At 34.4% G+C, this 27,963-nt stretch overlaps 1 protein-coding gene across 5 annotated transcripts in view; it reads left to right on the top strand.

Annotated features, from left to right (window-relative positions):
* Positions 1-27,963, top strand: part of NOX4 (NADPH oxidase 4) — a 165,387-nt gene that overhangs the window by 111,458 nt on the left and 25,966 nt on the right. For all 5 annotated transcript variants that reach the window (XM_055356621.2, XM_055356620.2, XM_055356619.2 and 2 more), the window contains 2 exons: positions 6,799-6,859; positions 25,207-25,288. In XM_055356621.2, the coding sequence (XP_055212596.2) occupies positions 6,799-6,859; positions 25,207-25,288 (143 nt within the window). The remainder of the gene's footprint in view (positions 1-6,798; positions 6,860-25,206; positions 25,289-27,963) is intronic.

Genomic DNA, 27,963 nt, shown 5'->3' with positions numbered 1-27,963 from the left:
GTTGTTCCTTATCATCCCCACAAGCTCTAAGTATTACAACATACCAGTGTTCATTTCTTCAACCTCTCTTTCTCTCTAGCTGTACACATTTCTCTGGTAGTCTCTCTCATCTTATTGATACATCCATATGCTTCATGTCCCAAGTTTATATTCCTAGCCCAGATTTTAACTCTGTAATTCAGGCTCATATATCCAGAACATTTAGGCCTTTGGCTTTTACTTTGATTGACACAGGAGCTGTGGGAGAGTGTGAATGGAGAAATGACGTGATATGGCTTACTTTTCAACAGGATCACTCTGGCTGCTGTGTTAAGAGTAGATGAGGGAAGCAAGTGCAGAAACAGGGAGTCCAGTTAGGAGCTGTTGCAGTCATCTAGTCGAAGTATGATGATGATTTTGACCAGGGTGGTGATAGTGGAAGTGGTGAGAAGTGGTCATATTCTGAATATATTTTAAAGTTAGAGTTAACAAAATGTATTCCATGGGTTGTATATAATGTGAAAGGAAGTGAAGTCAAGGCTGACCCCAGAGTTTTTGGTCCGAGCAACTGGAATTTCATTAACTGAGATAGGGAAGGATGGGGTTGGAGAGGAGCTTCTGATGGAAATTTGTGCAACTCCACTTAGGAAGTGTTATTTTGAGATGACACTTAGAGTACTTTCATTAAATATTTATTGAGCAAATGACTGGCATCTCAGCCCTGCCTTCCACGACCAGTTATTTCTATACATAGAGGCTTTGTGTTTCACCTCTCCTTGTCTTTGGGTTTGTGGAGTAGTAGTTACGTGGCTGGTGATCAGAGCAAAGTGAGTCTGGAGACAAAATTACCCCATATACAGACACAAACAGATTTTTTTTTTTTAATGATGAGCCCCAACTCTAACTTCCTCCTATTACACTGAGACCTGGGTTTTTCCAGTGTTGTGATCAAAAGATGGGCTTACTTCTCAAGGTAATCTCTGTTTGAAGGCAATGAGACTTTGGTTTCATATGTTTTGTTTAGTCAGTTCCTAAACGGCTACCTCATCCACTTGTCACTTTTCAAAAATGTGTTGACATCTCTTTATTGTTCTTATCACTCCCCATATTATTTTTGCCATTGTGGCATCTATTTTTATATCTCTAAATTGTTATTTTAGTATTCTGTTTGCCTAAGGGACCTGAGATAAATGCACACGTTCAATCCAAGTTAATAAAAATTCCACTTGCATATTCTTCCAGAATCTTTCTTTTTAATATTGAATATATTTTTCATTCAAATATACAATTAAACACTTTTTTCTTTCATACAAATGCAAAAGCATTAAAGTTTTAATTTGTCAAAATGTTTACTGTCATGAAGTTGCATTAATTGTGGGAGATTCGGTGCTCCGCGTGATCTCCTCTCAGACATTTAGAACAATCTTCACTTGTGAAATTGCATGAGCTCCTAGCATAATAGTCTCTGGAGTATTTTGGACACTAAATAAATATTTCTTGAGTGAATAAATAAATTCTTGAAGAGCTGCCCACCTTTGACGTTTTTATTCTCCTATATTTTTATAGGAGGTTAATTCTCCTGTATTTTTCTTCCTATATTTTTCTCCTGTATTTTTCTTCCAGTATTTACTATTCAATTGATATTATAATATTTATTCAACTGATACCTTCTATGTGTAAGGTGCTGTGGAATATATAATACTGATTTAGAAATAGTTCTTGATCTCAAGACATTTACAGTTTATTAATACAGAAAAATCATGTAAAAATAAAGAGCTAGACTGTAATAAGGAGCATAAGAGTCATACTAATAATTTAAGGGTTCAGGGGAGTGAGAATTTTCTTGGCAAGAAAAATTAGGATATCTTTATGAAATGATGGCTTTAAGATAAACCTTGAACAGTTACTGGGATTCAACCTAAGAAATGGAAAGGAAGTCACTCTAAATGAGGAGGCTAGCATGTGTGAAGATGAAGGCACGAGAAAATGTATTAGTTGGTAAGTATTCGTTTAGCTCGATTAGAGTAAAAAAAGGAGAAACATGGAATATAAAGCCAGAAAGAATTTGAAACAGATGTGCTTGGCCATAGGCAATAGGACAGAAAGAATATGGGTGTTTTTTCACAGGGTGACACAAAAGGTTAATCCATAGGAGATTGCTGTGATCAGACATTTTCTTTGGGAAGCCTGTTGGAAAGAAATGAAAGGTGATTGAATGCTGGCAAGAGAAATAAGTGGTATCAGAGAGATCTGAGTCTCTGAGAAGGATGTAGGTTCTATTTCCAGATATATGGGAATTAGGAGAAGATAGTTTTATGTAGGTTCTATTTCCAGATATATGGGAATTAGGAGAAGATAGTTTTGGAAGTATTAATAGGATAATAGTAATTTTAGATATAGTAAATTTAGAGTGAATTTCAGGTATAAATGTCTAACATGCAGTAGAAAATATGAAACTAAGAACTTGGGAAGAAAGGGTTAAAATAAAGACTTAACAAAAATGATTAAAGAACATCATATTATGTGATCACTTTCTCAGGTTTAACACATTTAGTTATTGAAAAGTTGCTATTTTGGAATCATTTTTGATTTTTATTAAAAGGTGCTTCTTTACAAACAAAAAATGCAGCTTATAATTTTTTATATTGAATAAATTCATATTTATTTAAAAATAATGTGCAGTTACATCATTTTTACATTGAATTCCCAAACATATGACAAGTTACAATATCTTTTTATATTTTGTGGGACTGTTATAAAATTATTAGTCATTTGTGCACATTAAAAACCCAATGCCATATTGAAGAAATAATTGGAAGGTAAAGGTTACATTTTCTCCAGGATATTAAAATACATATTTCTCCAGATCTGTTGTTACAGTCAGATTGTCACTTTTTATTTTTCTTATGCTTAGACTTAGGTGAATGTGTATTCTAGAATTTATATTAAGGTCGACATGATCCAAACTTTATTTTTATGTCAAAGGAACTAGATAGATTCAGCAACATTTTAATGTTTACAGTTAAATTAAAATTTCAAAATACTTAAAATTATTATCATAGCAAAGGCTTGTGATAAATTTTAAAGCATAGATGTGTATGAAATGATTATAAGAGTTCTTGTTTTCTCTGTCTTCAATTATACTTCCCAAGTTAGTATTCCTAAAATTTGATTATATAATCTCTTCAATGAGAAAAAAAGCACAAATATCTGTCTTTTTATTTTATATGTGTGTATTTATTTATTTATTTTGAGACAGAATCTCACTGTGTCGCCCAGGCTGGACTGCAGTGGTGCGATCTCAGCTCACTGCAACCTCTGCCGCCTGAATTCAAGCGATTCTCCTGCCTCAGCTTCCCAAGTAGCTGGGATTACAGGCACCTGCCACCATGCCCAGCTAATTTTTGAATTTTTTATTTTTATTTTTTGAGATGGAGTCTCGCTCTGTCACCCAGGCTGGAGTGCAGTGGCGTGATCTCAGCTCACTGCAACCTCCACCTCCTGGGTTCACACCATTCTCCTGCCTCAGCCTCCCGAGTATCTGGGACCACAGGCACCTACCAGCATGCCTGGCTAATTTTTTGTATTTTTAGTAGAGACAGGGTTTCACCATCTTGGTCAGGCAGGTCTTGAACTCATGACCTTGTGATCCACCTGCCCCAGCCTCCCAAAGTGCTAGGATTACAGGCGTGAGCCACCGCGGCCAGCCATGTTTTTATTCTAATATTAATATGTGCTTAACTACACATATTATACTGTAACTTTTTAACTGAAAAATTGCCATAAGCATATCTTTTAATTCTTGTTTTAGGAGGAACGATAGAGCTGTAGATATCAATACTTGTATTATTTCTTCCCTTTGAGATGTTTTCTAAAACAAAAAGACAGTGAGAAAACAATGAATCACCACAATGTGATCTAGGCAATATTAGTGAATCTGGATATTTTTTATGCAAAGATACTAAAATGTGATTCTAAGATCTTCATTCACGTTTTCAAACCACATATACTGAATTCATTCTTTATGTTATTCTGTGAAGCCTCCTTGCAAATATGAGGTTACATGCTTAAAGACTGTTAAAGTCTGTCTTAGTTTGGAGAAGTATCAGTGACTTATAAAGACCTCATTTCCAAGAGGTTGAGAGAAACAATATTTTGTTTTATCCATTCAAAACCAGACTGGCATTCGAAGATATATTGATACCTTGGACTGGTACTTAGAAGGGAGAAGTTTACAGTTTCCTATGAGACCCAATGAGGTATTAAACATTGTGTGTAATTACCTTTTACAGTATCTGCTTTGAAAGAATTGAATAGAGATATGAATATTTGGCAAAATATGTATTTTATTTTAGAATGCATTATGAGATTAACTCAAGCCACATTTACTCTCAGGCACACAAGGACAAACATTCTTTGCCTTCCATTCTGATATCTTCTTGGCTATAGGTCATCTTTTCATAACCTGAGATCTAGTTCACAGTGAAGGACATCCAGTGACATGTGGACAATCAGATTGGTAGCTCAGATCTCTGTTGGGTATCTTGCGTTCTGAGAGCTACAACTTTTATTATACAGAGACTCTGGTCAGCCTTCAGTAGTATATAGTTAAATCGTGGGTGGTTTTTGCAGATAATATTTTATTTGGAGATTTACTGATGACAAAACTGTTTGCTTTCAGAGTTATTAAAAATCACAGTGTGGGCTGGGTGTGGTAGCTCATGCCTGTAATCTCAGCAGTTTGGGAGGGTGAGGTGGATGGATAATATGAGGCCAAGAGTTTGAGATCAGCCTGGGCAACATTGTGAAACCCAAACTCTACTAAAAACACAAGAAAAATAGCTGGGCATGGTGGCACACACCTGTAATCCCAGCTGCTTGGGAAGCTGAAGCAGGAGAATCGCTTGAACCTGGGAGGCAGAGGTTGCATTGAGCCGAGATCATGCCACTGCACTCCAGCCTGGGTGACAGAGTAAGACTCAACTATCAACAACAACAACAACAACAACAAAAGTTACAATGTAAATAAAACAATTAAGTACAGAATCACACTTATAAATAAAATAATTTTAATAATACAAATGTTTAAGCAATGTTATTTAAAAATATTTCAATTTTAATATTTTATACTCTGTTAGCAGTAAAAATCCTATAAGAAACACTGATTGTAAAGTAGTAGCTTGGACATTCCATGGTACATTAATTCCAAACCTTGGACATAGATTATGTGCTTTTAGTTTGTTCATAATTTATTATGAATCAATGACAAATACCTACCTCTATATTTAGTGTTTTCACTGATTTTTCAGGCTACCATTCCTTTTTGCCTAATGAGTTGTTAACATAAGATATGGTACTTTTATCTTCATTTATTTCTCTCCTTATAGCAGCCCTACAAGACCTACATTAACTAGTCAACACAGTGAGCTCTGAAGTCTTGGACTTGCTTTATGTAACCCAATCGCTAATCACAGGGCCCTTCCACTGCCGTTTTCTTTCACCTGTGCCATAACTTCAGCCCCTATTTCCTTTTAATTCATATTGTGGCATACCAATTCTACTAATGATCAACACATGCCTTTTTCCCTCCTATTTCATTTGATTTCTTATGCAACTCTCACCCATTTTATGTATCTTTGCTTTAATAGAGACAGTGACCTGCAATAATTAAGAATTAAGAGACCTGGATCCAAATTTTGTCTTGTCTTTTTATTGGGCAAGTCAATATTTTAAGCCTTAATTACTCAATTTTCTTATCTATAAAAGACAACTCTGTAAAGTTATTGTAGATTTTGAAAATAAATCACTTAACACTTCCCGTGACACATGGTACTTGATAAAAGCTGGGTAGTCACAGGCAGATGGTCCCTTACCCATAGCCCTTAGTTTAGATGCATTTTTAGAATTCAGAATTTATGGACTTTAAAAGGTATGCATATTTCATATCGCACTTAATATATCCAACAGGATATTAGTCAGCATCTCAAACAAGTTGATAATTCTGTAGGACAATGCTTATGTGTGAATTTTTACACAGAAATATTAGCCTCCCATTAATTCAAGTCAGGTATTGGTTACCAAATGAGTTATGAAAAAACCATTATTCAAATTTTGGAATTGAGGGTAAGTGAGTAGGAATCCAGAAAACTAGAAGAAATTTTTCATTTTTCTTAAACTAAATTTTATTCTTTCATTTTGACTACCTGGATGTTTTCTAGGTTTCCTAAATATGGGACCATAAGCAATTTTTTTACCTACACTTCCACAACTCATCCCTTTCCCCAGCTACCCTCACCACTCCAGATGTCTTCTGAGAATTAAGGGAGGGAATGAAATAGAGTTATTTCTGTAGGAGCATAATTGTTGGGCATGGAAAATTAATGTCACATTAAGAATTTTTTTCTCCCTGGAATTTGTTAGGGTAAGTATATATTATCTAGGGAGAAAATGACACAAAAAAGCATTAGTTTTTGTTTCTTCCTTTGTGATTAAAAGCTGGCTTTTCTTATATATATTTTAACTTAGAAGATGTTTTAGCAAAATTTGTAGTTGAATGAAATACACTAGCAATTTTAACGTGTGTAATTTATTGTTTTACATAAGTATTTTTGGGTTTTAGAGAAATGTAGATTGTCTTACTGACCTGTTGACATTGATTTTTTTTTTCTTCCACTAATAAGGATCTGTATAGATTTTAGTCTGTTCCTTCCTGGTATCTATTGATATGGGGGACTTACTATCAGGATAAAAGTTGTAATTGAATTATAATTTCATATTATGTAATTATTAATCACAATTGATTCTAGTATTTTTTTTTAGTGTCCAACTGAAACCAAAGCAACATTTGGGGTTCATCTTAAAATAGTAGGAGACTGGACAGGTATGTAGAACATACAGTTTTAAGATACATTCTTTGAAAATAGTGGAATGTAATAATTTGAATGTGTTTTAATATAACTACTGTTTTAATATAACTACCAGCATGTATAGAGATGTGTATGTGTTTCAAGCTGTTCTGGGTTTTTTTTTTTTTTTTTTGCTTGTACAGTTTTGACATCTGTGTTTTCTCTTTTAAGATGCATTTTTGCAATCAGAATACCTTTGATATCAGTAATTATTAATAACATATTGTTCAGTGTGCTTGCAAATCATAGGTTTCTACCTACTTGTCAGGTGTGCTGGCAATAGTGGGAATGCTGAAATGTGTTTCTTAGAAAACATGAGTCAAAATAATCAACACCTGATATTGAGATCACACAAATCTTCCAGTTCTTGCATGACATTTTTTGTGGTGTTCCAGTATATAAGGCAACTTCACAGTAACTTTGGAATAGATATTTTTAACAGCAGGCCTGTTGGTGATACTTTACTTGTCTTCAGTAAATACTTTTTATTACCTGAGAGATGCATTGTAGTAAGAGCTTTGAGTAAATAAAAGAAACATTATTCTCTCTTATATTAATATTTCCTTGACCCGCCAGAGTAACTGACAAGTGAGTACTCAGTAAATGTTGGCTTGTTAGTTGGTTGGTTATGTTGTTGTTGCAGGAAAGAATGCAGATATAAACATGAATGCAAAAGTAAATTTAAATATTCTTATACTTAGGTGCTAAATGAGGAGTTGGTAAGTAAAATCTGTAGGGAACCAGAAAAGTGTAGATTAAATGTGGTCTAGGGCTGTAAGAGAAGCTTCACAGAAAAGACAGAATTTGAACCGAAGCTTAGAAGTCAGGCAAATGAAGAAAGATGTAGGTAATTTAAGTGAAAGTCACAGTGTTGTCAAAAATCAGGAAAGGCAATGATTAACTCTCTTTGGAAAGGATGAATCCAATCAGTCTTTAATCAATTAAACAAAAGCAAAGTCAATCAAACAAAATGAAACAAAGACAAAGTCAATCAAACAAAAGCAAAGATTTTGTTCTGGGTGGTAGCATAGAAAAGCCATTTAGGGCCAGCTTGGTGAAGATTATGAATGCCTCAGCAAAATATTAGAGTAACCAAGGGACTTTAGGGAATTTTTGAAGCATTTGAAGCACTATCATGAAAATGGTATTAATTAAGTTGCTAGTTGGACAGATTAAAATCAAGGGAAGACTTGAAGGTACTTAAAGGCAGAGGGGAAGGAGGCAGTGGAGGGGTGGGGATGGAAATTGGAAGTAATGGATTTGTGAACACAAGTTAAGAAGGTAGCATTAGAAGGAAGAACCTAATATCTGTAAAAACCAGGGAAGGATAAGATGTTGGATAATAAGAAAGATGTGTTTTGAAATGAGGAGAACAATAGTTTATATAAGGAGGTTATTTCATAGAGTAAAAAAATAATATTGGTATGTATAAAATGTAATGTCTTTAGAAAGGGTAGCCAGCTTGGAATTGGAGACTTAAAAAAAAGGAAGGAAATCTGCAACATAGGATTTAATTGGCAAACATCTAAGTGAATTAAAAAGATCTTTGAGCAGTAATAACTCATTCAGAGTCATGAAAAACTAGGCTTACATGGATAATTTTCAGATGGTAGCATTCAAAAGAGATCATGGTCGTCCTCTGATAGGTATACACTGGTGGAGTATGAACATATGAATAATCACAATATGCCCAATATAAGTTGATATTATCACAGTGTTTTTTTTTTCTACTGTTTTGGAAATAAAGAATAAGGAAAGTTCTTTTCTGGTGAGAATCCCAATATAGTAGGAATTAAATTCAGTCATGAATGGTAAATTGATAGAATTCTATATCTGAAAGAAAACATGCAATGAAAACATAATTTAATTCATAAGATTAAGCAGAAACTCCTGATGGTTTATTATTAGCTATTGTTACCGAGTTGTTTCACAAAGTTATTTTCTATTACCAGTAGCTCATTAAAATAAATGATGTCTTACTATTTTAATCATCTCTATTAGGAACACTTAATAGTGTTAATTTTATTCTCCCTTTTTAATGTACTATGTCACTGAGAGAAACAAGATCATTCTATTCAGAGAGTTCAGTTCCAGTCAGATGCTTTTCAATTAATAGACCTTCTTTGTTGTTGACTTGAAATATTTGTTGACTTGGAAAAAAATATAAGCAGTCATGCAGAGAACACCTAAATAGTCATGTCATTTATCTGACACTTTATTTCAAAGAGATTTAGCTGCCTTACAACAATGAGATTACAACTATTGAAGGAAAAGTAGGAGCATTACCTTCGAAATCAAGAATCATTGGTTTTTATTCTAAAAGAATTGATTAAAACTCGGTATTAAGAGCAGTAGGTATAGGAAATACCAAAGAGATACCTAAGAGGTTGAATATCAAAGGTTTATTTTTTTTAAACTGACTTAGAGATATTTAATATGACTTTTTATTTGCTGAAATATGTTCTGCATTGGCAGCATACAGGGACTAAATAGCAGGTTTAAAATAGCTCCATAAATGATCTCTCCAAGACTAATCAACTATACCTAGCTATAGAGTGCTGGAGGATCAAGGGAAGCAGCTATGTGGCACAAGACAAAGAAGCACCAAGTCTCATATTTGTTGTCTAGATTTTCATTTTCACCAGACCTCTAATTGCATCTCCTAGATACGTGGAAGACCTGTTAAAGTTTAGAAGACCCTTAAAACATTTTAGACATGATTCAGCGTTTTTTCTTGAAATGATGCTAGTACAGTAGATGGAGTGGATTACCCAAGTAGATTTCTCTTTTAATTGAATGAACACCTTATTGCTCTTCTAGAAGCAGCCATTCTTTCCAGTTTCAAACATATGGTCAGAGATTATTGACTTGATTATCATTTTAAGTGTACGAAAATGTTTTGTTAATTTCATTACATATGATTAGTATTGATTAATGTCTGAGATAATGCTATACCCTTGCTTATTTTGGTGGTCTAAAAAGCCACTTATTCCACAGGTGTTTGTGTTGTGCCACAACAGAATTAAATATATAACATCCACATGTAATTAATGTAAACTTTCTGCCGTTGATCCCTTCAGCAGTTAATGAATTAGCAATAATTGTGAGTAAATATTCAATAAAGGACTTGTAGCATGTATCACATGATGTTTCTATGAATCTTGGGTATAAATTCCCATGTTGTCTACTGGAAAAGTTTTCTACAGTGAGAAGATATGGTTATCTTTTAGGATTAAAAATGAGAAGACAGGGCCATATATTATTGTGGATTTGCCTCAGTCACATAATATATTGGCTTCTCACAGTGCAAGTAATCTTAAATATAGGTTTAGTTAAGGACTGGGCCACAAAAGAGTTGATAACTCTCTTATTTGTTTCTATATCACTGTAGGAGCCAGTCGTGTTATAGGCTTTATTCAGATTTTTCATGAAAAGATTTAAACAGAACATGTGTTACGTATTTAAAGTATTTTTTTTTCATTTTTGGAAACTCCTTGTAAGTCAGATTATAACCACACTAATTTATATTAATGTTATTACTTTATTATGACAACATATTTTAGGCCAATTACATCAACCACCTTGCACTAGATATCACTGTGAATGGCTTTTGGTTGCTGCAAGAAGCCAATAAATAAATAAATAAATAAATAAATAAATAAATAAATAAATCATATTTGGATATATGGAATCTCACAGATTTTACATAATTCATATTCGTACGATGTAAACTTTAAGCTTATAACAAATATTCATTATCAACTGCTGTATACCCAAAGGAGTGCCTCGAAGTACTCTTTTTGTTGTTACTGTTGCCATGACTAGTGAATTACAACGATTAGTCATTTGTGGAAGATAATATTTAAACTATTAACTTTGGCTAATAATCAAATGTATGTTAAACAGCTACTGTGTTCCAGACTGTTTATTAATCACTGGAGATACAGCATTGAACAAAAGTTACAAAGTCTCCGCTCTTATAGAGATTGTGTTTTGGTCCATGGGGAGTTTATCATTTTTTTTGGAGATGTTTTGGTGTGACTCTGTCTCCTGCCACTTAGCCATGGTTTATAGATTGTAGTAGCCTCACCTATACCCTATGTCCTACCAGCCCCTGTGGATGGTAGTAATTTTCTTCCACTCTTTGTATTTTTTCACCATCTTCAATTTGGCTTCTCACTTCTTCCCTCACGTGAGTCATTAGTTCCCTCTAATGAACTTCTTCCACTTAACTTATGCAGTCATGTTTCTGCCTGGATCTGCACTGTTACACAAGGTTGGAAAAGCTCTCTGAACAGAGCCCTGAATAAAGAGGAGAAATATATAGGGGAATTGCATTTGCAGCATACAAGGACTAAAGAACAGGTTTAAAATAGCTCCATAAATGAGTTATTTTAAAAATATATATCTTAAAAAAGTTTAAGAGATAATAAAAGTAAGAGAGTATTTTATATCTATAAAAATATATCTTTAAAAAGTTTAAGAGGCAATAAAGTAAGAGAGGATGTGGAGTTGGTAAGTATAGACCAATCTGGCAGTATGCTTGGGTTACCTCCTAGGGCTTGAGAGAAGTGCTTCTCTTCCCACCTCCATAGTCAGTGAAGTCATGTCTGATAGCTTCCCATCGCTCACAGTGATAGCAGTTATTCCACAGAAATTGACCAACATCATTCCCATGGTGTGAATGTGTCCCCTGTAATTCATATATTGAAATTTAATCACCAATATGATAATATTAAGAGGTAGGACTTTTAGGAGATGATTAAATCATGAGAATAAAGCCCTCATGGATTAGATTAGTGCCTTATGAAAGGGATTGAGGGAGTTGATTGACTCTCTTCTGCTCTTCTACCATGTGTGTTCCTCCCCCTTTGCTCTTTTGCTCTTCTGTTATGTAAGGACACAGCAGTAAGGCACCAGCTTAGAAGTGGAGAGCAGACTTTACCAGGCATCAAAGCTGCTGGTGCCTTGATCTTGTACTTCCCAGCCTTTTGAACTGTGATAAATAAATTTCTGTTGTTTATAAATTAACTAATTTGTGGTATTTTGTTATAGCCGCTCTCTAACAAAGACAACCATAAAGTAGGTCTTATGTATTTATCTATCGTTAGACCTGGCTATTAAACATTTGCCAGAATACCACTGGACAAATTCTAAGAAGTTTGTATGTAAAGTGAAATAAAGAAATAAGTCAGCAGCTGAAAGGAGGAAATAAGGACAAAGAAGATATAAGTTAAAGATATATGATTATTTTATAATAATTATAACAATATACTAATTATGTTATAATATATTAATACACTTATTTGAATGATGGGAATGAAGTGGAGAGAGGAAGTTTTATATTGCTGGAGAGATTTAGGATATAGTTCCAGGAGCAAATGGAAGATGTACAAGTTTCTGGGAAGAAAACTTGGGAGGCTTTCTGGGTCAAACTGAGTGTTGGAGATATATAGAACTTGCCTAGAGTGGGGGATTATTCCACGGAGAAAAAATAGCTTGAATGGCTCAGAAGGGTGAACTAGCTTGGAATGTCAGGAAAATGTCATGCTATTGGGAGGCCTGGCTGGGGTGGCATCCAAATATTAGGCCAAGGAAGAGCTTGTAGATCTTGCTATGAAACTTGGTCTTGTCCCAAAAGATGCTGGTGAAATACTGAGGAGTTTTAAACAGGAACTGAAATCAAATTTGCCTTTATATGGGTCTCCCTGCCAATGTTATATCAAATAGAAAGGAAGAAGACTAGGCTGGAGGCAAATACATCACATTAAAGATTTTTTAGTGTCAAGCAAATGGAAGACTTTATCTTTTGAGTTTTGAGAAAGGAGTGATCTATGATTGCTGCAAAAAGCCAATAAGTAAATAAATAAATAGGACTGAGCAATATCACTGTTAGCCTCATAAAAATCATGTCATTAGGGAGATGCAAAGGAAAGGTCTGGCGATGGTACATATTGCTGTGAGTTACTGAGGGCATTGGAGACCAGTAAGTGGAGAGAGTTAGTGTACAAAAAGAGGCACATAGCAAATGGGCCTATTGCTAAATTCTTCCTGTTTCTACATTTCCCCAGAACTATGAGAATGATTGATTTTATACTGATCTGGCTTGTGATTAGCAGCAGAAGATGAATGGCAAATACAGATGTAACTACCTGTGTATATATCTAGATGGATCTGTGTCAGGGTGAGGATTAACCTATTATATCTTAAAGTATATATGCTTTGTATAATGAAACACTGTAGTTCTGGCCTCTTGTGAGTCTATGTGGAAATCATTTAGGATAATGATGAAACTTAACATGGCTTATTTACTATCACAATATAATAAATCATTCAATGAATGTGAACTGGGCATAAATTCTACAGCCTCAGAAATCAAGGAAATTTTTTTATCAGGAAAATGAGAGGCATATTATATGTGTACTACAATTTAAGTGCCCATCCGTTCTCAGGAAAGAGGATAAATTGTTTTTCCCTTGGTTTCTCATTTTATGAATGTTAAATACATGCTGACATGTTTTTTAGTAGGTGACAGGTCACTTAAAATACTACAGAAATATAAAAATTGCTTAGTAAATAAAGAATTCACCAGTCATTAAGTTTTATTCATTCCAGCCATTTTACAAACCCAAACATAGGAGTAAATACCAATTTTTTGTTTTCTATCCAATTTTCACAATGTTCCTTTTTTTTTTTTTTTTCTTTTCAGTTTTTAGAGACAGGTCTTGCTGTGTCTCCCAGGCTAGAGTGCAGTGATATTGTCATGGATTACTGCAGCCTGGACCTTCCAGGATCTATGGAAGGATCTATGGATCCTCACATGTCAGCCTCCTGAGTAACTGGGACCACAGGCTCAGACCACCATGCCTGGCTAATTTTTATATTTTTTGTAGAGGCAGGGTTTTGCCATGTTGCTCAGGCCAATCAAACTCCTGGGCTCGAGTGATCAGCCCACCTCGGCCTCCCAAAGTGCTGTGACTACAGGAGTGATCTACTGTGCCTGGCCAAAATGTTACTTTTTAGTTTTGAAAATAAACAAATCATACAATTACTGGACCTGGAAGTAGAGTTATTATGGTGAAGTGGTTTCTTTTTATGGATTGTTATATTTTTATTAGAATTGTTCTGTTCCTAAAAGTTGCTTAGAGTCTCTGTTATCCAGTATTTTCTACTTGATTTTACTATGTAACATGGAAGAAAATAAGAATTATGAGGGATTTTCTTGGTAACATAATGTATTAATCAATGTCAAAAACACCACATAATGTACTGAATGGCTAAGAAGGCATATGTCAGTTTGCCAAATGAGCCTAGCGTTAATGGACTAAGTAATTTCAAAGGAAGCAAAAGGACAGGGGTTTTGTGCCATTATCGTTATTATCAGGAACATTTTTAAGTACTCATTTTCTTGATACACTTGCTAATCATTTTATGTATTTGCTTGTTGTTTTTCCCTGATCCATAGTCTTGGTCTTCGGCCAAGCCATCTTCTATTTAAGAACAGAGAAGACTCACTACATGGCTGTTTTCTATTGGCTTTAAAGGCCCATATATTGCATGACATTGATTTTATTTGCTCGGTTCTTTAGATTTGAACTTCATAAAACATAAAAGAAAATCTCCTGTTTTTTTTTTTTTTGTGGGGGTGGTCTTGGTCTTGAATAAAATGGCGTGTTTTTTCTTGAATATACATCTAAGATATGTTCAGTTTCTGCAGAAGCCAGGAACTGAATTAGTATGGAGCTGAGTCTTGATCAGTCTGAGGTGTTTCTTTTGATGAAAGCCAACATTGTTAAAAAAAAAATGCATTTGATGTGACAAATGAAAATATAACATTTTTCTTAAAAGGTGGATTGTAGAAAGCTTAGTAGCAATAATGTGTTTACCCAACAATGTCTGTTATTTGCCTTCACTTTCTTTGAAACTGTTTTTTTTTCCCCATCCTCTTTCATTTTTTGTTATAGTTTAACCTCTGTGGCAGTAAAAGACAATTTATATTTTATAAAAAATCCAGTTCTAGGCGTTGATTCATTGATGTATTTAGGGGCCAAGAAGTCTGTCTGTAGTTCTTTCAAAAACTGCTTTTGATTTTTTTAAAATAGTGTGTTAAACAAATAAGAAGCAAAATAATGAGTATCACAGAAATAGACTTTTATCATTCTGCTCCCCCTGGAAATAAAAGGATCCATTAAATAATCTTCCTTTGTGTAATACTGCATTGTCTACCTTCAGACCTTACAGTATTTAAAAGTACCAGATGTTGAGGCATGCAGATGGCATATGACCCTGCTAAGCTTTCTCTTATCCTGTAATCCTTAGGCAAGAAGAAAGTAAAAGGAGGGAGGGGAGAAAAGGGAGTACTGTATATTCTCGGGAGAGAATAAGGCAGTATGACGGCAGTGGAAAGAACCCTGGACTGCGTGTGTTTTTGTTTTGTTTTTGTCTTTTCTTTAAGTATCTTTACCTCTTTCTAGCCATGTGACCTTGAGACAATCAGCCAGCTGGTTGGTTTTTAGTTTCCTTGTCTACAACATACCAAATTGAGGGAGTTGTTTCCTAATTTCTCAGTTCATTATTGCTGTAAAGTGGTATAATTATTTTGAAAGAAAGAAATTCTAAGATACAGATAATTCAATTCCACATAATGTGTGAATGATAGTAGATAAATTTTGGTATAGTTCAGAAAATATTACAGGAATACTATGGAGAATACATGTCAAGTAGAGGATTTTTATGTTGCTTATTTTGTTTTCCTATTAGTGTTCTTATTCATTCATTAGCTCTGGTTGTACATACATCTCATCTTCTGAAAATTACATGTATGGGTTTAGGGATTTTTTTCCCCTTATGTAAGACAGTATAAAGTTCTGTTTTTTATATTGCTTTGACATGGCCTTAATATTTGCAAAAAAGATAGTTTTATATAACCAGAGCATGCAAGTGATAGGGTTTTTTCTTCTGGAATTGTAAATCATTTTATTTTCTTCTAGAATTATAAATCATTTTCATTTGAATCCTAGAATCTTATGACACAAGATTTGTCTACATACGTAATATATATAGGCAAATATATATGTGTGTGTATATATGTATGTGTGTATGTAAACATATATATACACACATACAGAGAGAGAGAAAGAGAGAGAGAGACAGGGTCTCACTCTGTCACCTAGGCTGGTGTGCAGTAGCATAATCATAGCTCACTGCAGCCTCAAAATCCTGGGCTTGAGCAATCCTCTTGTCTCAGCTTCCCAAGTAGCGAGGACTACAGGTGTATACCACCACATCTGGCTAATTTTTTAAACTTTGTTGAAGAGCAAGGGTCTTGCTGTGTTGCTCAGGCTGGTCTCAAATCCCTGGCCTCAAGCTTTCAAATATTGGGAATGTAGCCATGAGCCACCACACCTGGCCTGCCTATATCTTTAATAAGTTGCAACTTGATTTCCTGGTTTATGTAAAGTAGTACTAATTTGAGAGCCTCTCATGTTTATCTGAAACCAATAGTTTAAATAGCAACATTGTTACTATTATATTGTTACTATTCAGTTACCATGTATTACTATGCATTACCATGTATTATTATTGAGTTACCATGGTAATAAAGGACATTCGCTTGATTTAAACAAACTTTTCAGTAGGGAGATGTATGCTCCATATCTTTCTAGTTGGTATGGATATACTCTAAGTTTGCCCTTTAATTCTTCTTTTTAGAAGGAATTTGTTTTTCTAAGATTAATATGCATATTTCTAAGGAAAATAAACACCAAATTTTGACAAACCATTAATTTCTTTAAATCCCTAGAAATAATGTGCTTCTTTCCCTTTTTAAATAATTTTGTAATTACATTCTAAATTCTTTTCAAGTAGCTATAATGGCATTGAAGTTCTTTTGTTGTCCTGGCATTTTTTGTGTGTGCTTAATAAACAGAGCTGCCTTGGTGATAATAATTTGTTTTATTCACAGTATGTGACAGATGATAGGTACTCAATAAAAGTTTGTTAGATGAGTGAAAAAGTGAATAAAACATGCTTTAACTGATGAAATTCTGATTATCCAAAATATTGATTTTATTTTCAATTCTAAATTTTCTATCATTATAGATTATTTATATATATGTAACAGAGCAAAAATATTCACCTTATCTAGTACCATGGCTCAAAAGGACTTCCTTTGTTGGTTTGTTTTATTTTTTATAAAACCTCTCCGCTTCTTTTGCTTTTTATTACCAGCATATCCAGGCTAAGTTGACTGTTCTATTCCAAACTCTCAGAGCATACCTTTAGCACTTATTTACTTGTAGCGTTTGTATATTTTGATAAAGAATTTAGAATGTAATTACAAAATTATTTAAAAAAGGAAAGAAGCACATTATTTAGACCTCTTCTCTGCTAAACCTTTAGCCCATGAAGAACCTCAGTTGGTGCCTGACTTACAGTGCATGCTCAGAAATGTTACTGAGAAATTACTTATTTTAGGTGTTCACATTTTGTGTCTACATATTTAAATAGTAATTCCTACATGTTGTGAGAAAACTCATTTGTACCTTCTATTTCAAGCATCATGTGTGTGTTTGTGTGTATTGTGTGTCTGCGTTGGTGTGGTGTTTTCCTTGGTAGGTGGAGGAGGGGTAATACTCCAAGATCTATAATATGGGGAGTATGAATGAATGACAACTACTCTTGAAGATATGTTCATGTGTGGTAGTGTGCACATCCATGCCCTACATCTACTCTTTAAATATATATCTATATATACACACACACAGGTATAGATAGATGATTGATCGATTACTTTTAGATAAGTACTGAAAACTAAAATTCAAACAAATCTAAAAATTAAAAATTCAAACAAGATATAGATAAAATAAAAAGCTATTATATATGATCAGGAGCCAACAGGCAATACTTAACTGATAGAGTCAAGGTGGGCATGATCAAGATACTGGACAGCATGGCTGGAAGAGTAATCAAAATGGATTGACAGTGACCGCCTGCACATGCCACAGAGGTGTTATTTATGTAACATCTGGAAGGTTCTGGAAAAAGAGAAATGATTTCTTGCTGATCTTTATTCTACTTAAACACATGCACATGCATCACACCCCACAGTAGCCGAGAACTTGGTAGAAGTTCTCAGTACAAAGTGGAGATCTATGAAGCACCTGTGTTTCAGGTTGGATTAGCTAGAAGGTGTGTGTGTGTGTGTGTGTGTGTAATGTAAAATGCTTATTAGGGATCAATACCCATGACAGGAAAGAGAACAAAGAGGGTTTGGGGGAAGGAAGAATTTGAAACAAGGCAGGTTCAACAAAGCCCAGCCAAATTGGTGGGAAGATCTAGAGCAAATATTGCCCATCAGAGTTGCCTGTGTAGTGCAGAAATATCCTTGCCTTGTTGAGTCACTGGATGTGAGCTGCTCTGTGAGAGGTATTTGCTTTGCATCTGAGGCCGACCCTGATGGAACTGACAGATGGAGATTGCCTGCCAACTGCGCTCTCCACAGCTGGGCAACAAGTTCTTCACTGAAGAGGCACTTGGGGGATACTTCTCTGTATCAACTACATGACCCCTAGCTTATTTTCTTATTAATATTTAATTAAAAATAAAATCTCCTGTAAATATGAAATGGAGCAGGATGCTAGGACAGCAGGTATAAACCAGAATAGTCTCAGTCAAACAAAGACATGTGGCCCCACACCCTTTCAGTGACTTTAATTAAGATTTCTTTTCATTCCTTAAGCAAATATTCTTTTTTGTTTTGTTTTGTTTCAATAGTTTTTGGGGTACAGGTAGATTTTGGTTCCATGTATAAATTCTTTAGTGGTGATTTTTGAGATTTTAGTGCACCCATCACCCAAGCAATGTACACTGTACCCAATATGTAGTTTTTTATCCCTCACCCGACTTCTAACATTCCCGCTCCAGAGTTCTTAAGGTTCATTATATCTTTCTTATGTCTTTGAGTCCTCAAAGGTTAGCTTAGCTCTCACTTATAAGTGAGAACACAGGATATTTAGTTTTCCATTCCTGAGTTACTTCACTTACAATAATGGCCTCCAGCTCCATCCAAGTTGCTGCAAAAGACATTATTTTGTTCCTTTTTATGGCTGAGTAGTATTCCATGTTGTATATATACCACGTTTTCTTTATCTACTTGTTAGTTGATGGGCGCTTAGATTGGTTCCATATCTTTATTGTTGTGAATTGTGCTGCTGTAAACATGCATGTGCATGTGTCTTTTTCATGTAATGACTTCTTTTCCTTTGGGTAGATACCTAGTAGTGAGATTGCTGGACTGAATGGTTGTTTTACTTTAGGTTCTTTAAGGAATCTCCATGTATTGCCTATAGTCATTTGCACTAATTTACATTCCCATCAGCAGTGTAAAAGTGTTCCCTTTTTACCACATCCACACCAACATCTATTGTTTTTAGACTTTTTAATTATGGCCATTCTTGCAGTAGTAAGGTAGCATCTCATTGTGATTTTAATTTGCATTTCCCTGATGATTAGTGATGTTGACCATTTTTTCATGTTTGTTAGCTGTTGTATGTCTTCTTTTGAGAAATGTCTACTCATGTCCTTTGTCCACTTTTTGATGGGATTATTTGTCTTTTTCTTGCTGATTTGTTTTAATTCCTTGTAGATTCTGGAAACTAGTCCTTTGTCAGATGCAAAGTTTGAGAATATAAGCAAATATTTTTTAAGCAACTCAAAGTTAAAAGGTGGCTTAAAGATCACTGAACTCATCTGACTCAGTTGTGAGTTCAGAAAAGGAATTAAGAATAGAGGCAGACTAAGGTCAAGAACTCAGGCTCTCTGACAACCAGTTGAGTGTTGTTTCTTTTATTTTTTCTTTTTCCAAGAGAATTTCTTTTCTGCTTTATTTAGGTATAATTGACAAGTAAAATTATGTATTTTCAGGGAGTACATATCTGTGGTATACATATGCATTGTGAAGTGATTACCACACTCAAGCTAATTAACGTATTTATCACCTCAAATAGTTACCTTTGTTGTGTGTGGTAAGAATACTTAAGATCTACTTGGCAACAGTGTCTTTTCTCTTATGACCTGTTGCTGCTAAATACTGCAGACTGTATGAGTGAAGAAAGATTTGTCCTTTGGTATCTCCTTTCTCATGTATACTCTCTGATAATATTTCCTGCATTAAGAAGTAATCCTCAGCCTATATTGCCAAAAAAATGTGAAATAATATTGATATTATGGTGCATTCATCTTATTGACCCTTTTTGGGGTATGAAGTACTGTCTGATTCCTTGCAATATAACTTCTAATACTATTAATAGGTTACAATATACTAGGTGTTCTTAAAACTAAGGTAAAGACTTTAATAGAGTCTTAATCTTTAATGTCCCTTAAGGATTTCGTTCTGATGACATTTAAAAAAAATTAAAACTGGCAAATTAGTATAATGTGAGCATTAACAGAAAGGTAAAAAAATTAACCTATTAATAAAAATGCAAAGAACTTCTGTTCAAGTACCTTTTGTTTAGGGAAATACTGTCTCTCTTGGAAATATTTCATATGACTTTTTTTATTACCCTGAAAAATCTAATACTCAAAACAGTTAAAATATTCATTTTTATAGAGGAGGTTATAGAGAGGCAGTTAGGGAAGGGGGATTACCTGAAGGAAAACGATGATTTGGAATTGGCAAAACCTGTCTGGGTCTCTCTAGCAAACAATAGCTCTTTCTTAGGTTGCTGTTAAAAAAACTAATTATGTGACAGTGATCACATCTCTAGATGCAAAGGATCTTTAGGTTATACAAGAATAGCATTAATCATTGTTACTTTTGTTTTTTTTATATTTTTTTCTTTCTTTTTTTTGTAGTGGTAAGAGGTTTTATTTTCTTCTCATCCCAGGAATAGGTTTGCATACTGCTAAGTTGCAGTGAGCTGAGATCATGCCACTGCACTCCATCCAGGGTGACAGAGCAAGACTCCATCTCAAAAAAAAAAAAAAAAAAATGCCTACTGCTTTTTATTGTTATGTAAATCCTTATTGCATTTGGTATATTCTGCATATTGGGGTGGATTAGAGATTGGTCATTTTCTGCAAAGGAGAAAATGAAACATCTTGGTCACAAAAAGATGTAGAAAAAGTTTCAATTAGAAATGGAAAGAGGATTTTAATTTTCTCATCTTTGTTTGCAAATAATTAAGTATATTGCGTCACAGTTGATTAACCAGAGAATGCAAATTAATGTAATTGTGGCAGTATGTCATCCAGGTCTAAGGGCCTCATAATCTTTTTGTTGATTGAATGGGAGAAAGAAAGAGTGGATGAAGGTCTACAAAAGCTTGTGTTAATTAAGATATATCTCCTACTGGTAGAAAATCACGTTCAGACATTATCACATCGTTAGTCAGCTCATCACAGTATCACTTCCCAGAAAATCCTGTTTTTTTTTTTTTTCCCAGTGGCTTTAATGAATTTCTTCTAAGAAGTCCTGTGAAAGGACTGAGCTGTAGTATTTGGATAACTGTGCCATTTTCTTAAGAAACAGTTTGAGCCTGCTGAGAAAGTAGATCATCTGGTTTGACATTTTGCTGCAAAAGAAGTAGCATTAATATATCTTTTTTTTTTTACTTAACAAATAAAACATCAAATTATTATGGCCTTTTCCTCATAATCAAATAGACAATAGGATGCTAATTAAATAACTGATAGGCAAAAATCTGTGAGACTAAAGAACTAAATAATTATAAATAATTTTTCCATTTACTTGAACTCTTCTAAGGATAATTGTTATCATTTATCTATTTTTATAAAGAAATAAATGAATAATCAGTATGCCTTTATAAGATAAAATTAATTGTTCACATTTAAGAATTTATTAATATAATGATAAAAATAAAATTTTTTTAAAAGACATGCTTTTAAAGTTCTGTGTTTACTTTCTGTTTATGTATATATGAACCCTTTCTTTTCTTTTCTTTTCTTTTTTGAGATTAAGTTACACTCTTCTTGCCCAGGCTGGAGTGTAATGGCATGATCTCGGCTCACTGCAACCTCTGCCTCCTGGGTTCAAGTGATTCTCCTGCCTCAGCCTTCTGAGTAGCTGGGATTACAGGCACCCACCACTATGCCCGACTAATTTTTTGTATTTTTAGTAGAGACAGGGTTTCACCATGTTGGTCAGGCTGGTCTCAAACTCCTGAACTCAGGTGATCCACATGCCTCAGCCTCCCAAAGTGCTGGGATTATGGGTGTGAGCCACCATGCCCTGCCTATGAACTCTTTTTGACAACCACGATAGCTATTCAAGATGTTTGCTTGGTATTCTTTGTATTTATGATAATCTGATTAAAGGATGTTCCAAATATAGGAACATTAGTTATAGATTTCCTTATAGCTTTATAAGTGGTGTCTTTTTTGCTGCTTTTGCTCTATGTGTGTGTGTGTGTATGCACACACACGTGTGCATCTGTGTATGTGTTTTTAGTCCTGTCAATATGTCATCTGCAGAGATTCTTTTCTCTGGAATTATTGTCATATGTCCTTTCTGGTTATGTAAAAAGAGAAAAACTTATTGCTGTGAAAAGGATGTATTATAGTTGTGTGCATTAAGAATTCCGATTTTTGTTTGCTTTTAACAAGTTTGGGAGAAATTCACTAAACTTTAATTTATACTATTACCTTTCAAGGAATATCATAACACATATAGCTGTTTGATTTAACAGTTCTTTACTTGATATGTAAAGTTCTTGTTTGCTGTTGGGTTTTGGCTTGATTTTTCAAGACTCATTTTAGGAAAAGGCTAAGTGGGAAAAAAATTGAAAAGATAGAGCATTACACGTTACTCATTTAATGAGTACTGCATAAATTGGCAAGTAGACTGAAAACCAAGGGTTATTTATCATCAGAAAGTTTACTAGTCATTTGATTGAAAGAAATGTTAATTTTATAAATTAAACAGAGTAATATCAGCCCAAATATCAGCCAATAATATAATATTTAAAAATGTGAACTAATATTAAAGAGTATAATTCGAGAAAAACACAGAGTATTTTTTTGGATTTCTAGACTTCAGAGTGTAAGCACATCTGTGTTTGGATCTCATTAGTTCCTCCTCACCTGTGTTGTAAGAAATGTCAGAATTTTGAGAGAAAAAAAAACAGTAGAAGCCAGTTATGTATCTCTGATTCAGTATGTTTTAATAAATATGAAGATAAAATATACATTCTGCTTCTCAGGAAGCACTGGCCACTTTGTGACTGCCATATTCCAAATAATTTAACATCTAGTTATTCATAAACTAGGAAATGGCAATTGTCATCAAGTGTATATTTTCATCATTTTGTGGAAATGCTCACCTTCAGTTAGTGAAGGATTTACTGCAGCTGGGGAGTGTTAGCTTTGCATACTCTCTAAGCCTGACTGTGCGACCGTGTCAAGACAGGAGTATGGGTCCACTTGCTGTTCATGGTTGATATATGACCGTTTGGTCTCTGCTGGGAGTTATTATGATTAACCTTAACAAACAGTTTTCTCCAGTAAAAATAGATATTGGAAATATTTCTTCAACAAATATTTATCCAACACCTTAATTATGTATCAGATAATGTTCTGTATCTTGGTGGCACAATACTCGTCTGCTAGAAGAAGAAAGAGGGATAGAGAGATAAATACATATAACAATAAAACATAGTGTGATAAACTCTGTGAAGGTGGAAGCACAAGTTGTACTGGGAATATACAGTAGGTCCAGCCTATTCCAAATTGGGCAGGAGGAGAGAACAAAAAAGTAATGGAGGGATCAAGGAAGCCTTTCCATAGGTATGACTTTAGAGGTAATGCATACCTATTCCTGAAAATGTGCATACTCTATGCCATGCAGATAGCTATGCAACGTAAGTATTTCCAAGGTAACATCTAGGATTTTTTCCTTTGTCCTTTTTTTTCCCCCTTCCTCTTCCCCTCCCCCTCCTATTTTCTCTCTTTTCTTCATTATGAATTCATATGCACTGAAGTTTACTAAATCAATTCTTAGCTCATGATATGCAGTCATTATTTGTCTTTTCCTGGCCGTCATTCACTTATTTATTTATTCATTCATGATATTACAATTAATACATATGAAACACCAACAATTACTTACATTTACCCTTTTGCTTCTCTCCTATTTCATCCCCCTACCTTTCCTAAAAGATAGTCATTATTCTGAATTGTGCATGTCTTTCCTTTTTAATTGGTTTGCTTTATTTCATATATATCATACTTAAATAATACATTGCTTAGTTTTTTAAGTCAATAAAAATTATGTTCTGTTACATGCAATCTGCTGAGATTTTATTTCACTCAACATTATATTAATATGATTCATTAGGTTTTTATTTGTAAATAAAATCATTCAGTTTCACTTCAGTTAGTACTTCATTTTGTGAATAAGCACAAATGTCCATTCTCTCATGTCAATGAGCAACTGAGCTGCTTCCATTCATGTTGTTCTATGAGTGGTGCTACTGTGAACATTCTCATACTTGCTGTCTAAGACACATGTGAAAGTTTCTGCAGGGTGTATCCCTGAGAATGGAAATATTGGGCCACAGACTTTGCAAAAGTAAAACTTAAATGATAATGCCAACTTGTCTTCAATAGCTATTATACCAGTTTGGACTCCCACCAGCAGTGCATAAGAGCTTAGGTTGATCAACATCCTCTCCAACAGTTGGTCTTGGGAGACTAATTTCTGTCAACTGAATGCTACATGATGTAAATGCTAGTTAATTGTGTCTGGTTTTGATTCACATTGCATGGGTTACTAAAGAGACTGTGCATCTCTTAGTATGTTTATTGGTCATGTATATTTTCTCTAACCTTTCAATGATAAGATTTGATCATAAAGATATATGTTACCATTAAGGAAAAAAATATATTTTTATATTTATATATGAGAAATATGTATATGTAGAAATGTATATATTATGTATATTTATAGGATAAATATAACTATTTCAAATATTAATCCAGGCTTAATTTTATATATTTAAAATAAATATATATATATGAATATATATTATTTATATATTTATACCTATTTATCCTTAATGGCTACATATATATTTATGATTAAAATATTATAATCCATCCATATATATATATATACACACACACATACATACACTATATATATATATTAGTAATACATAAAATGGTGGGTAAATTTCTAATAAAGGATGGATATACAGTCAAAATGTCTTACAAAATAAACCAATAGGAAATACTACCATTTTGAAATTATTTTCATGACTTTTATCTTTTCACAGCTTGATGTTTATTTTTCTTTTGACAGAACGATTTCGAGATTTACTACTGCCTCCATCTAGTCAAGACTCCGAAATTCTGCCCTTCATTCAATCTAGAAATTATCCCAAGTAAGCAAAAGGAGTTCACTGGGTTTTGATGAGGCAATGGGCATAGTGCTGGGAGAGATTTGGGCAGGCAAAAACAAAATGTAATCTTTCTTAAGATTTCTGAAAATCTTGAATAACTTACCCTAACTAACTAAGACATCTTCTGCAATATAACGTCTCAGGCTCCTTGCAGCTGGGTCATAGAAGAAATACTTACTTGTAATTGCAACCCAGCTTTGACTGAGGAGCTGCCGCACAGTGCAGACAACATGCTGTGTGCATCTGTGTCTGGTTCTTTTTGCTTGATGTCATATCAACAGGGACAGTATTTTGTCAGTGATACCTCATCTGGTTTTCTATTTACTGTCCTTTAAATGCAAGGGTTCATTTATATTGTAGCAAGTCATTTTCAAAATAGCCATGGGCTAGATATGATTTTTGACAATCTCTATATATTCTTATTTATCATATTGAAAACTGGGGAAGTGAAATCTTCTGACGCTTTGTTATGTGAAGCAGACCTTTCCTTCTCATAGATGCCCCAAGCGTATGTCCTTGTTGAAGGAATATGCCTTCATCTTCCCGAAGGTTAAGGAAATACCACGACTCTTATAACACATCTCCTTCCCTAAAGACTGATGCATGCTGAATCTTGATCATTCCTGTGGCGTCTTGGGGCCTCCTGTATGAGTGTTTAACTCTCTTTAATTGTTAGTGTGCAACAGGCTAAAGAATAAATAAACTAATATCTGAAATAGAAAAGAAAGACCATCAACTTAAAGGAATAGAATTTGGTTTATACATATTTCATCTAATCACTATGCCAAATTCTTTCATTGCTTTGAGAGTTTTTTCAAGTATTCATAAACTTTGCTTTCCGGGGAAATTATTTTCCCTCTAATACTTAGCTTTGATAATACTCACTTAATTATGATCACAAAAATAAATGCAGAATCCTAATTATATTGCTTGTGCATTGTTTCAAATTTTAATCCAGGCTTAATTTTTAGCAATAAACTTGCAATCCCCTGATAACACACACAAAGACATACACGTGCCTATACAGCCTTGAATGCATACTTTGCTCTATATGTACATGTTGACCAGGAGCATGAATGTGCCTAAAAGGATTGGTGCACACCTATTTGTATTTTTACTTACAGTGGCTGTTGGCAGAGGCTGATGATGCCTGCTTTTCTGCCTCTTAGGCTTACAGTTTGCCTAATGCCTTTGCTTGAAGAGGGTAGTCATAGTAGTTTCTCAGGTGGTTATCTATTTGCAGCTACAGGAATACCTCAGAGATATTGTGGGTTTGATTCTAGGCCACTTCAATAAAGTCAATACTGCAATAAAGCTGTCACACTTTTTTTTAAGTTTCTCAGTGCATATAAAAGTAATTTTAACAGTATTCTGTAGTCTTTTAAGTGTGCAGTAGCCTAGATATGTTTAGAAATAATATGTACATCCCTTAATTAAAATATACTTTATTGTTAAAAATGCTAACAATCATCTAAGCCTTCAGCAAGTCATAAACTTTTTGCTGGTAGAGGATCTTTCCTCGATGTTGATGGTTGCTGACTGATTAGGAAGGTGGTTGTTAAAGGTAGGGGCACCTGCGGCAATTTCTTAGCATAAAACCATGAAGTTTGCTGCATCAGTTGGCTCTTCCTTTTACAAAAGACTTCTCTGTAGCATGTGATGCTGTTTGATAGCATTTTACCCACAGCTTAACTTCTCTAAAAATTGTACTCAATCCTCTCAAACCCTGCTGTTGCTTTATCAAGTAAATTGTCATTTCAGCATTTTCATAGCCTCTTAACCAGGAGTAGATTTTATCTCAAAAAAACCACTTTCTTCCTGTAATCCCAGCACTTTGGGAAGCCGAGGCAGGTGGATCGCCTGAGGGCAGGAGTTTGAGACCAGCTTGGCCAACATGGTGAAACCCCATCTCTACTAAAAATACAAAAATTAGCCAGCTGTGGTGGCACACGCCTGTATTTCCAGCTACTTGGGAGGCTGAGGCGGGAGAATTGCTTGAACCGAGGAGGTGGAGGTTGCAGTGAGCTGAGATTGTGCCACTGCGCTCCAGCCTGGGCAACAGAGTGAAACTCCATCTCCAAAAACAAAACAACAACAAAAAAAACAACAAACAGGCAACAAAACCAAAACTACTTTATTTGCTCATCCATAGTAAGCAACTTTTCATTTATTAACATTATATCATGAGATTGCAGCAGTTCAATCATATATTCAGGCTCCACTTGTAATTCTAGTTCTCTATTTATACTATGTTTGTAGTTACTTCCTCCTCTGAAGTCACGGACCCCTCAAAGTTATCCATGAGGGCTCAAATCACTTCTTCCAAACTCCTATTAATGTTGATATTATGACTTCCTCCCATGAATCATGAATGTTCTTAATAGCATCTAGAAGGTGAATAATTTTCAGGATGTTTTTAAATTTACATTGCCCAGATCTACCAGAGGCATCACTGTCTATGGTAGCTATAGCCTTATGAAAAGTATTTCTTAAATAATATCAGTTGAAAGTCAGAATTTCTCTTTGATCCATGGATTGCAAAATGGATGTAATGTTAGCAGGCCTGCAAACAACATTCATCTCCTTGTACATCTACATCATAGCTGTTGGTTGACTAGGTGCATTGTCAATGAGCAGTAATTTTAAAAATTTATTTG

This window comes from Gorilla gorilla, chromosome 9, assembly GCF_029281585.2.
Source record: "Gorilla gorilla gorilla isolate KB3781 chromosome 9, NHGRI_mGorGor1-v2.1_pri, whole genome shotgun sequence".
NCBI classification, from domain to species: Eukaryota; Metazoa; Chordata; class Mammalia; order Primates; family Hominidae; genus Gorilla; species Gorilla gorilla.
Note: the sequence above shows the minus strand (reverse complement) of the source record. Positions and strands in the feature narration are given on the sequence as shown.